We start from the raw sequence: 13,046 nt of genomic DNA, 5'->3' as shown, positions 1-13,046 counted from the left end.
AAGGAAGTGAAAGGGAACAGAAGGTTTTTGGAAAACAGAGAAGGAAGGCTGAAAGGTGGGCCAGAGTTTACGCTTCAAGAGAAATGAGAAGCCACAAAGCGGTTTTAAGAAGGCTGACATGATACAGTTTCCATTTTGGAAAGATCATTCTCACTCCTTTGTAGAAAGGGATTGGAGGGAGCCAAGACTGGATTTAGGGAGACTTTAGAAAGCCATGCAAGAATTCAGGGAAATGGTGGTGATTGCTTAGTCGTTCGAGTTGGTGTCGGAGATAGAACAAAGCAGATACAAGAAATCAAAATCTTTGGGAAGGAAAATTGAGCAAATTGAGTGACTGGTTGAGTATAGGAGGTGTCCAAGTTTTTAGCCTCATGCAGCTGCATTAGGGGAATGGAGGTATATGGGGGGTATTGCCTTTCCCTAAGAAGGTCCAGAAAATGATCAAGTTTTGGAGTAGGGTCGGGAGATGGGCACACCTTGGGTTTATTTTGAACATTTGTTGAATTTTCATACCTTTGCCAACCAAAGAAATGGAGCTAACTTGCTAACCTATTACAACCTCTTCACTTTCAAACTGAGAAAACTGAGACCTAGAGGACTATCCAGGAACATACAGACTCAGGATCAAAAAACCAGGTCAATTGCTTTTCTATGAGCATTTTTCTAATAGGATATCAGTTTCATACTTGTGAATGTTACCGGACAAGACTTACTAAATATTTGAATATGATTCTAGGGAAGATTTGGTAATTTCCTTCCTTATAATTTAAATAATAACAGTAATGAAGAGTAATCATTATGCTAATAGATGCTTTAATGAATATCTACTATGTGTTAGACATTTAAATATTTCACATGTGAAATCTTAGCTGCTTCAGTGGTGTTGTCCTGACCCTCAATTAAGGCAGAGAGATAACTGATAATACCTTTCAAAGAGTTTTTCAAACCTAAATAGTATAAAAAGCAATTATACTAATTTCAGTAGCCCATATTAACTCTAGATGAACGTTTCTTCATCTAGTGACTTCCATTTGTCTATGTACATAGTTATTTTAGCAAATTTTAATTTAGAAGATTTGTAGCAATTTTTTTTCTTCTGCTGATTTTCCGTTAATTTATAATATTAATGAAAAGAGAAATATGAGTGTGTGTGTGTATATTTCATGAAATGGGTATGAAACTGCTGTTTATGTTGTTGTTGGCTAAAATTCTTGATTATATCCTTTGTGATCTTGGCAGTGGTCAGTTGGCAAACTACAGCCCATAGGCAAAATTTGGCCTGCTGCTGATTTTTTTTAAGTTTTTATTTTATATTAGAGTATAGTTGATTAACAATGTTGTGATAGCTTCAGTTGTACAACAAAATGATTCAGTTATACATATGCATGTATCTATTCCTTTTCAAATTCTTTTCCCATTTAGGTTGTTACATAACATTGAGCAGAGTTCCCTGTACTATATAGTAGGTCCTTGTTTGGTTATCCCTTTTAAATACAGCAGTGTGAAAAGTTATGTTGGGACACTGACATGCCTGTTCATGTATGAATTGTCTCTGGCTGCTTTCACACCAAAATGGCAGTGCTGTATACTTGCTGCAGAGATTGTATGCCTGCAATATCAAAAATATATACTATCTGTCCATTACAGACAAAATTTGCTGATATCTGCTTTAGGGCAATTACTATCTATTAGTCCTTTGCAGGGTCAACATTTGATGGAAGGTTTATCAAGTACCCATCTTCAAACCTTTGCTATCCCTTACTTTAAAGATCTTGATGGAAGTGATGAAGCTGAGGTATCAAATTATCAGGCTTTGATCTATGCTTCTGATCTGTAATTATTCAAGGATGTGGAAGGATAATAAGTATATAGCAATTTGCAAGGAAATTTTTTTTCTGAGATAAAGTCTCATAGTATGTGTTATTTTTTAGATTTGAAAATTTAATTTAAAAACTGGAGAACAACCAAGATCTAATTGGCCTTTGAAAATATTCAGTGATGAGCCCTTCTAAAGGAAAGGCTTTCCAGTGGAGGATTTGTGAAAAATATACAGTGTAAATTTGTAATTATATATTAAGCATTTATTTTTTTAAATGAATGTTAGGTTATAACTGTAGGTAAGTTCTGTATTTTGGTTTGATAATAGACTATAAAACCCAGAAAAAAGAAGCCTCAAGAATATCTTACCCACTAGTTCAATATAAGCAAATAATAGCAAATAATTTTCCTGTATTGTTTAAATCACTTTCTTAAAAATCTGATCCACCTGCATCAGGAGCTTCAGGAATGCCTGTGGTATCTCCTAGGCCATACCTTCATCTATGAAATCAGAAATTTTAGGGGAGGGCTTAGGAATGTGTATTTTCAAAAGTTCCAGAACTTTATTTTTATGCACACTAGAATATGAGAACTTCTGATTTAGTTCAAATTGTCGCCTATGGGATATAATCAATTGAAACAAGGGTCAATTTCCTTTATGTAAAAGGTCTTCTATTTCATAGTAGCCATAGTAAGCTATTGTTGAAATGCTAAATATATGTGGGTTATAATAATAGACAATAAACTAGGTTAATTAAAGGATACTACTAAATTAGAAAGTGCCAATTGTAGGTTTATTATGAATGTAATGATCTTGAAGTAATGGAAAATAATTAGCATTTAAATTAAGTTATAGGTTAGCCACATTAAAGAAAGGTTAGCTTGCTATGAATTTTTATAAGGTTATGATGTTATTTTAGGATTGATTTGAGCATCGACTGTAACCTAATTTATTGAAAATTTTGGAATAATAAAATTGTCATTATTAACTGAGCTACATATTAATGGATGAATGTTCTTGAACACACTTGCACTGGATTAACTATTAAAATTTGCACAGGATAAACCTGGATGTAAAATTATAGACATATAATATTTAAGTAATTCCAATACTTTATTACTATGATTAGACTTATCAGGCTATTCACCAGGGTTACAGTTATAGGGAGCATGGCTTTGCTTTAACTGTGTCTTTTCCTGAAATTTTAGGTCGTGTGTGTGGTAAATAATTTCAAAGGAAGACAACCAGAAAATGAGCATGTACACACAGATTATGTGGCACAGATGCCAGTGATCAGCGTTCCTCGAGTAGAAAGTCCTTTGGAAAAGGTAACATCTGTACAGGTGATGCATAATTTAAATTCTAAAATGTGATGGTTATCGAGGCAAATGAATAATTATTCTTGAGAGTTCCTGCAGTCATTTTCGATTTACTGAAACAAGCTCAGAGTCTAATGTGGTATTTAGCAAGAATTTAGTCACTGAAGACAATATCTTAGAAAAATGCACATCACACGGAAAGCATTTCGTCGAATCCCTCACACTAAAAGCTGAGTCTGTGCATGGAATATCTCCTGTAATTTGTCGTAGCTTCAAGATAAGGAACATTATACAGTGGTCCATGCATGGACAAATTAATCCGATAGTTCTACTTGAAAACAGATGCTTTTTTTCATAGCATATATTTCGTTTCTTCCATGCTTCATTTATATGAGAAACTGCTTAGTGTAACAACTGGCACATAATCAGAACTCAGTAAATATTTGTTGAACCTCAGTGTATAAAGTTCTGGCAGCAGGGCAACACCAGTCTTGCTCTTCTGATCAGGGAGGCCCTGAGGGTCAGGCTGGGCTGAAGGGAGCCTGACTGGATAGCACTTTGAATGGCAGGTGAACAGAGAGGCCAGGTATGTAACAATAACTTTTCTTGAGACTTTAAATGACTGCTCAGAGGATTACTAATGGCTTCTCCTCAGCCCTGTCGATGTCCAGATTTTGATCAACATCTTAGATGAAGAGCTCAGTCGCATGCTAATTGGAGGTTTAGATGGTGTGAATCTGTGAGGGATAATTAATACGTTGGATGAAAGAAGAAAAATTCTTAAAAGATTACAATAAAGATACAACTAACAACTAACTAAGAATAAAGGAAATCTTTCGTATTTGGATTTTCTTAAAAGTTCCTGTAGGGTAGGGTATGTCTAGGTTAACTGCACAGATGAAAAAGGCTCAGAGGGTATAGTAATCTGTCATTCAGCAAAGGCCAACAGCATGAATGGCTGCCAGAAGTGAATATGGTTTTAAGTCCCGCTTAGGGGAAATGATATCCTGAATGAGGGGATTGATGATTTGCTTTGCTCAGACCAACTTGGTATACTGGGTACTGCCATTGGCGACATGGTTTTAAGGTGAGCACTGATAAAATAGAAGAGTTGGCAATAAATATTTTACGTGAGCAAATAGATGTGTCTGAGATGGTCAGTGGACTCAAAGTTATGGAGTATAAGAGACTAGAAGGAACAAAAATGATTAGTTTATAGGAAAAGAGAACTCACGAAAGAAACAATAGCTTCCCATAAATATCTGAAGGACTATTGTATGGCAGAGGGATGCAATCTGTTCTCTGGGGCTTCACAGATCATAATTAGGATGAAAGAAAAGAAAGTGTAGGAAGATAAATAATTTCTGGAAAGTAGTAATAACTTTCTAAAAATGGAATTCCCACCTTAAAAGCAATGAAATTTCTTTTACTATAGGTATTCAAGAATAGCACAATGATCGCTTATGCATGGTACTTTAGGAGGAATTCGAGCATTTAGATGAGGATAGAGACACTAGATGGTGATGATGGTGATGGTGATAACATAGCAACAACCATTTAGTGATCATTCAGTGTGTGTCAAATACTATGCTGATTGCTTCCACAAAAACACACTTCTGCACTCTGCAAGTATAATTTTGTTCTTTACAACAATTTTTAAAGCTGAGTATGATTTTAAGGGCGAAGACTGCTAATAGTTGACCAGTATTCCTTCTCCCCTTCTTCCTTTTAGTAACTGAATTTCCCACTCCGATTTTAGCTACACCCTTGGCTGTGCAGCTATAGTCTCTGCTTCCCAGCTTCCCTTGCAGTTAGGTGTGACCATGCAATCAAGTTTAGACTAATGCGATGTGAGCAGAAGGGTAGGTGCAACAACCTCTGGCACATCTTTTTGAAAACACTTGTCCTGGACATTCTGTGCTTCTCCTTGCAAAATGGAAAAGGTAAATGACTAGAATAATCTTTAATTTTTAAAGATGACCGAGCCACCTTGACAGCCTGGGTTCTAGATGAGCTCGTGGAGCAGTCCACATACCCAGCCTAGATGGTCGTGAAAAAGAAATCAACTCCTTTTCTCTCTGAGTCATTGGATTGTTTTCATCTCTTTTCTACAGTGGTTTAGCTGATGCTCTCTTACAATAAATTTCCCCATTATACACTTAAGAAAACTGAACTTCCAAATAGTTAAGCAATTGCAAATGCCCATATGATTAATAAACAGCAAAGAAAAATTATACAATGTAGTAATTCAAGATACATGCCTATGTGATAAAATATATATTTAAGTGAATAATATGTATAAAATTAGATCTTAACTTTAAATTAAATATAGAAAACAGTGGAACTTAGGATGAGATCTTAAACATAATTTGAAGAAAATGATCAGGGTAAAAATCAGAGTCTTTATTTTTATATACTCTGAATATATTAACTTGAACAATAATCACAGTTTTCTGCTTTCTAATATATTTATTTGCATAACAGTGCTTTAGTGGTCTACTAGCATTGCCTAATATTCTTATATACCATTACATAATTCTGTATATTAAATGATTAAAATATTTCTATTCTTGATTTTATGCAAATTCATTTATATTTACAGTGACTTTTAAAATATTAGATGGTACAAGCAAAAATATTCTATTAGAATCTATAGATTGCAAGAGATCAATGTTTATTAACTTCCTTCTTTCATTAATATTTTTGTTTATGACGAATTCACCTGTGTTGTTTTCACTCTGATAGGCAATAATAAGGAGGCCTGGTATCTAATCTGATTCTCCCCTCTACACACCTAATGCATTGGCACTCACTCCGCTGAGCTCCAGCTTCCCTCCCCACTCTCTCCATCCCTGTCTGCAGGCAGAAAGCTGTCTGCACAGTTTGTGGTCTGCTGCCGGCACTCACGCAGACCACGGGAAGATCAGGAATCTCAGGCTTCCCCTAGGAGCTCTACTGCTGAGAGGACAGGTACCTGGGCTCATCAGTGAGAAAGGGAGGAAGGCCGTCGCTTCAGGGAAGCCCACAATGGCTTTCTCTGCTTTCTGTGATAAGGAATATTTGGAGTAAATATACTGCTTTTCATCATAGTTCACAATGGGAAACAAGTGAATGCAAAATGCTCCGTAGTAACTTGATCTTAACGGTTGATAGCTGGAGAGTGACATTAGATTCTTAAAGCTGGCCCTCTGAGGAGAGAAAGGGGCCCCGGTGTTAAAGTGTGGTCTGCAAGCATGGCCTATTGCTTTAGCATTGTTATGTTAAGGTATCATTTTCTGGTTGTCAGTTTTGCATGCAGAAGGCAAAGGATTTTTTTTGGCAGTTATGTACTTATATAACCTCTTATGTTCAAAGTACATGTTTGATAAACGGTAAGCTACAGAGTAATTACAGCATGCAAGCATTCTTGCATATAAAATGCCAGCAACTTACCCCTTAATTATAGGGAGTTTGCCATATAGTTAATTACCATAGTTTGAGGAAAAGTCATGATTTTTTTGAAGGCTAAGTAAATCGGAACATTCATTACATTTGGTTTTATGAAAAGAATTAATCATCTGTGGAAAGTAGCCCATCATGTCTCAATGTCCACTGAATATTTAAGTTACCAGTAACTTTATTACCGCTATTTGTAATATCAAATCATGAAGGGTCTAAGTGTGTATATGTAGTGAATTATTAACCCAGTTGTGATACATTCCTACAATGCAATCCAATACATTATAGTGCGGTGTTTCTGCTTGCAGTTTCTAGAGGTAGATTTGCTGGCCATTTTGGACAGTTTGGATCTTGGGCAGCTTACTTAAATGCTCTATGACTCAGTTTATTTGTTTGTTTATTTTGTATTTTATAAATTTATCTATTTATTTTTTAGTTGCCTTGGGTCTTCATTGTTGAACGCGGGCTTTTTCTAATTGCAGTGAGCAGGGGCTACTCTTAGTTGCAGTGCTCAGGCTTCTCATTGCAGTGGCTTCTCTTGTTGCGGAGTATGGGCTCTAGGCACGTGGGCTTCAGTAATTGCAACACGTGGGCTCAGTAGTTGTGGCACATGGGCTTAGTTGCTCCATGGCATGTGGGACCTTCCTGGGCCAGGACTCGAACCCATGTCCCCTGCATTGGTAGGTGGATTCTTAACCACTGCTCCACCAGGGAAGTCCCTGTGACTCAGTTTTCTCCTTCAAAGAATGATTCATAGAATGATAGTCATAAGAGATTCAATAAGATAATAGTCAAGCACTTAGAACAGTGTCTGGCACCTCTGAAGCCCGTAATCATTACCAATTATAATTATTACTACTATTCAAATGGATGAGGTAAATCAAGGTGTGGAAAGTTTTCCAATATATTGTAAACTTTTTGTAAGTTGATATATATAAAATGTGTCACTGTATGATGAATTGTCCAGTTGTGCAAAATACCACTCAAGATATTTCTCTCTCATAGGAAAGAAAAGAGCGTAGAGATGAGAGAGAGAAGGGGGCGGAATACCTACAGATGCCAATCTGAGAGCAACTGACATAGTGGACCCGATTCTCTCTCTCTCCACCCCACCCCCGTCCCTCTCTTCCTCTTTCCTCCCTTCTTCCCTCCCTCCCTCCCTTCCTTTCTTCCTTTTCTCTCTCATTTTCACTTTTTTCTTCCTGTAATGAAGCTATATTCATGAAAAGTTGTGTAACTAAAGTAATTGTAATGTTTCAAAGTTATTCAGTTTTCTTCAGCTGCTCTTTAAGAAGGTCCTGATTATGCTTCCTCGTATTGACTATTGATATGTTCTGATGGACCAGAAGTCCCTTGGAAAAATTCCCCCAGAATAATCTAAATTCCTGTGCCCCTTCCTTACGACTCACACAAACCTTTTGAGAGCATTTGGTTTATTTTTCTCTGCCCCATTGGGCATGGAGACCTTGGTTGTAGCTCTCCTGCCTTTATGCCTCATGCCCAGAGTCCAGCTGTCCTCAGCACACCTGCAGTCCTCTCCATTTCAGGTCCTATCTGTCCTGGGGCCCTGACACCAGCTGTGTGCGGGTGCGTCTCATTTGCAGGATCCACAAAGTCTCACCGACCGAAGGCCCCAGGGAGCCAGCTTTCTTCTTCAGTCACACCACTTCTCCCTTTCACACTCATCCTTTTCTGGCTCCTGCCTTCAAGTGCCCATGCATCCCAAACAGTATCTTCAGGGGTGCTGGCTTTAGGACGTCTCCAAAAACCCAAAGACACAATTAATTACACTTGAGAGTCCAAAAAACAAAAGTCTTCCTCTCCTAGGAAATGAAGATGGAAACATTTACATATTCATTAGCTTTACTCTCCTATATCAGCAAGAGTAAAGTAGGAATTAATATCTTAACAGCTGTGTCACTGAGAGAAAAAATGAGATAGACGAAAATTTTAGGCATTTCTACTAGATATAGCATAAATAGATCCAGTTTGATGGATGTCACCAAAAGACAATGAAAATTTTTCTTTGCCAGTAAATAAGTTCGATGTTGCAGAAGTGGCTAAAATCCTATATGATCCCAGTAATACCCCCAAAATTTCAAAGAGTGAGGACAAGAGATAGGAGCAGCCTCTAAGAGAATGAGACATTTAAAGCACAATTCAGCACCTTGGACAAACACCATGTTGAAGCAGGGTTAGCAGATAGACAAGTACACACCCAAAGCACGCCTTCAGGCAAGAAGCTTTTCCCTGATCAGGCTTCTTATTAATGTGGGTGCATGCCAGAAGAAGGAACCCTTTCCTGAACTGAATGAGTACCGTAAATGGGAATGGGGAGTTACCTTCATTCAAAAAAAAAGTAAAAATAAATAAGCTGCCACCAGGGTCTGTGCCGTCTTCCTATAGTAGAGGTTAAGCTGAGCAGAATAGCAGTCCTGATATTTCAGCAACCGTAGCAATAGTTTCATTATAGCGTCTATACAGTTTCATATAGAAATAAAGTGACCTTCCTGGCAATGTCCATGGCCTCCGCACACAGGCTGGTAAATCATCAAAATGATATTATAAAACTACATTCTCCAGCTCTTAAGCTCAAGATCTAAGTGAAGGATTCCCTGACTATTCATGAAAACAGTTAAGGGATCTTTGAATCTTCTCCCACTCAGTTTAGGAAGATAAACTGAGCTAAATCGATTCTGATTCAAGTATAAATAATCAGGACAATTACTTAAATCCTTTAAAATGATTTCATGACACAGAAGAGAGACATATTTTAAGAGTCAGAATACATTTTTGAGGGAAAAAAAGATTAACTACAAGATGTTTAATTAAATTTATTGTAGATAATATCTGCTTTCTACTGTCAAGGAAATTAAAGATAATATGTGAAGTGAGAGATGAAAGATAGCTTGCAGGATGGCACAATTAGGAAACTAATGTAAGAAAACAATGTCATGGCAAGATTAAAACCAATACTAGAAACCATAAAGAACAAAATCCATAACGGAGAAAATCAAATCAGATATGTTAAGGACAAGTTTCAGAATTTGTAGTAAAAGAACAAGGGAAAAAAATTGATCCAAGTAAAGATAATAAATATGAAGGATATACCACAGGAATCTAACACGTGAATCGCTGTAGATGCTAAAGAAGAGGACAAATGAAGCTCTAGCAATATTCAGATAAGTACAATAAGGAAACTTTCCTTCCAAATAAATATCTGAATCTTTAGGCTAGAAGGGTTAACAGGATACAAGGTAAAATTAAAATATATACCAGAATTTAGATATTTCTCAGTGAAATTTTCAAATTTTAATGTCGAAGAAAGAATTCTATAAATATCGTGGTAGATGGTATTATTGTTCCCAATTCTGTAGGCAGAGTATCCTTCCTGCTCCAGTTATTTTGGACTTAATCAGTGACAGGTGAATGAACCTGATAGATAGCCCATCAACCAGAAACTTGTAGAGCCATCATGAGCTTCTCCCAACCCTGTTGCTCTTGAGCCTTCTTCCAGGAGAGGGTCATGTGCCAGATACAGGCTGCTCTGACAGCCTGGGTCCCAGAATGGGAAGTCATGGGAAGCAGAGCAATACCCAGCCTGTAGCTTGGAGTGAATCTGTAGAACCTGACCACCAACATGTAGTATGAGGGAGAAATACACATTTATTGTTGGAAGCCAACTGAGCTTTTGAGGTTATAATACTGTATACCTACCAAAAACTAATACACACAAAACTAATACTCCACCCAAGACTAACAGCATGCTAGCCTCAGACTTCTCCCTCTGTAGCATTAGATGCCAGAATAAAATGGAGTAATGTCTTCCGAGTTTCCATGAAAAAGTTGGTGACATAAGTATTCTATTCCCACACAAAAGGTCATTTAAGTGTTAAGATAACCATAAAGTACCACTTATGTAAGAATTCAGGAATTACATTTCTCATGAAAGAAGATATTTACTCATACCAGAAGACATTTATCAGTTAACTGAGCAAAACACCAATATCTAGAGCTCTCAAATTGAGAAAAGTCATAATACGAATGAGTTGGCAGGAAAAATGGAAACCATTTAAATAAAGACTTCATTAGAATTGACTGTGGTAAATACAGTGACATAAATAGGGCAAAATTATAAAATTAATTTAAAGAGAAGATCTATAACAAAATAAATTAATACAGCAATGACAAAATGAGACCAAAATCTTAGATAATACCAATAAAATTGTCAAAATGTGATAATTTGTAGATTTTATAAAGGAGGAACTCAACATTACTGTTTCATTCGTGCATTGCTAACTAGAAAAATTTAGGTTCAAGCATTTTTCAAAGTAAAATTTATCAAGAGTAGTTTAAAACAGTTTAAAAAGGCCGATGACAGTGTAAGATAGAAACGACGCACTTGCCAGCAGGTTGATGCCTATAATAAATAAAACATTCTAATTGAAAAATAGGCAAAGTTCATGAATAGGCACATCATTAGAGATCAAATACAAAAGAAAAAGAAATATATGGAAAAGTACTCTTGTCATGATGAAAATTTGTGAAGGGTCTTTTATGCAACAACTGTGTAGCTGGTTCCTACCCTGTAAGCAACGGAGAGCTGTGAAGAGTGTAAGGAAGGAAAGGCGTGTTCAGAGTGGAGAATAAATTGAAGGAGAGCAACACGGCAGCAAAGCAAAACCCAGCCATGTCATGCCATATCAACTGACCAGGCATCATTTGGAGAAGTCTGTTTTGGTCGGGTGCTGGTTCTGATCAGAGGAGTTGTCTTACTCCATTCAGGCTGCTTTGGCAAAATACTATAGACTGATTGGCTTATAAACAACAGAAATTTATTTCTCACAGTCCTGGCGGCTGGGATGTCCAAGACTCAGGCCCTGGAGAATTCAGTCTCTGGTGAGGGCTCACTTCCTGATTCAAAGATGCTGTCTTCTCCCTGTGTCTTCACATGGCAGCAGGGGTGATGGAGCTCTCTCGGGTCTCTTTTATAAGAACACTTATCCCATGCATACAGGACTCCGCCTTTATGAGCTAATCACCCTCCCAAAGCCCCATTTTCTAATATCATTATGTTGGGGATTAGGTTTCAACGTATGAATTTGGGGGCCCACAGGCATCCAGTCTGTATGCAGGGCTTGTCGAACCACACCGTGATTTACAGTGAAAAAGGGCTAACTGCTGGCCAGATGTCACTAAGAAAACTATCCCTCCACCGCACGCACCTTAAGAGATATGCTGACCTTTCATTTCATCTATGGCATTTTCCTGTCCTCTCTTCAGAAATTTTTCTTGGCCATAACTAATGGAAAAGGAGTACCTTGACTTCCTTCCTTCCAGGGATCCTCCTGGGTCAAGCTGCATTCATCCCAGCAGCACAACACTAAGTGCTTTTGTTTTTACCCTCTTGCCTTCTGCTTGTTCTCCCTCTAAGGCAGCATGATGGCATTCAGATTTGCATAGGTAAGCACATGCAAATGATGTATGCCTATACATTCTCAATTTTAACTGATGCCGAACAGCAAATCTCAAGAAAGGGACACTATCAGGAACAAAAATATTTAAAAATAAATATAAGGATAGATGGGATTTGATGGAAAATGGAATATTTCCAATAAATCTAAGAGGAGTTGATAATCTATATAGCTTTTTTAAGGCAAATAGAACAGACGCTGTAGCCGCTTATGGCTGGCTCATTTGAGACCATTCTGAGAGCTCACTTAGTGGATAGAGCCAGGTAGAGGAAATGCTTTTTGAGAAAAAAAATTTTTTTCTGTCTAAGCCTAGGCATTATTTTTTCTTAGGTGTATGTGATCTACTCATTTAAATCAAAGGCAATTTCCTCTTGCCAGCAACAAGAAAGGGAAGGTAATGCTGGAAGTAGTTTATAAGATTACAGTTTCGTACATCAGGTCAGGGACTTTTCACTAACCTGTACTACCCAAGAAGCTCGTAGTGTGAAAGCACTTCCTGATTAACAGACGCATCACCTGATTGAAAGTGGTAAGCAGTGATGACAATTTGAAAACCTAGAAATGGCACAAGGAGTGTGTACTATTACAGGTGGAAATTACCATGTTTTAATTCCCATGGCAACTGTAAAGGAAAACTACATGAATAGAAAAATTCTAAGAGAATTCACGGTGACCCAGGGAAGCCCATGCATTGACATTTACATTGACTGTTTTGCAGATTATAAAATTACAGAAATCAAGGTAAAGCCTGAGCTGAAATTTAGGCAGAGTTGGGGGTGAGGGGTGGGGAATGAAGAGACAGGCTTTCGCAGCTGGCAGTCCTGAGTTTGAAGCTTGGTCTGTCTACATCATACCTAGGTGCGATTAGACAAATTACTCCTCTTCTCCTTTTCTGAAAAGTTGATACAATAATGGTTTCCTTATGAAGTAATTGTTGGGATTAACATCACAAATGAACTTCTTGGCGCATGGTAGGTTCTTAACACACATTAGTTC

At 37.4% G+C, this 13,046-nt stretch overlaps 1 protein-coding gene across 1 annotated transcript in view; it reads left to right on the top strand.

The window, feature by feature from the left end:
* Positions 1-13,046, top strand: part of PLPPR5 (phospholipid phosphatase related 5) — a 110,473-nt gene that overhangs the window by 86,270 nt on the left and 11,157 nt on the right. The window contains exon 5 of the mRNA XM_057748287.1: positions 3,028-3,147. Coding sequence (XP_057604270.1) covers positions 3,028-3,147 — 120 coding nt within the window. The remainder of the gene's footprint in view (positions 1-3,027; positions 3,148-13,046) is intronic.

This window comes from Hippopotamus amphibius, chromosome 1, assembly GCF_030028045.1.
Source record: "Hippopotamus amphibius kiboko isolate mHipAmp2 chromosome 1, mHipAmp2.hap2, whole genome shotgun sequence".
Classification (NCBI taxonomy): Eukaryota; Metazoa; Chordata; class Mammalia; order Artiodactyla; family Hippopotamidae; genus Hippopotamus; species Hippopotamus amphibius.
Note: the sequence above shows the minus strand (reverse complement) of the source record. Positions and strands in the feature narration are given on the sequence as shown.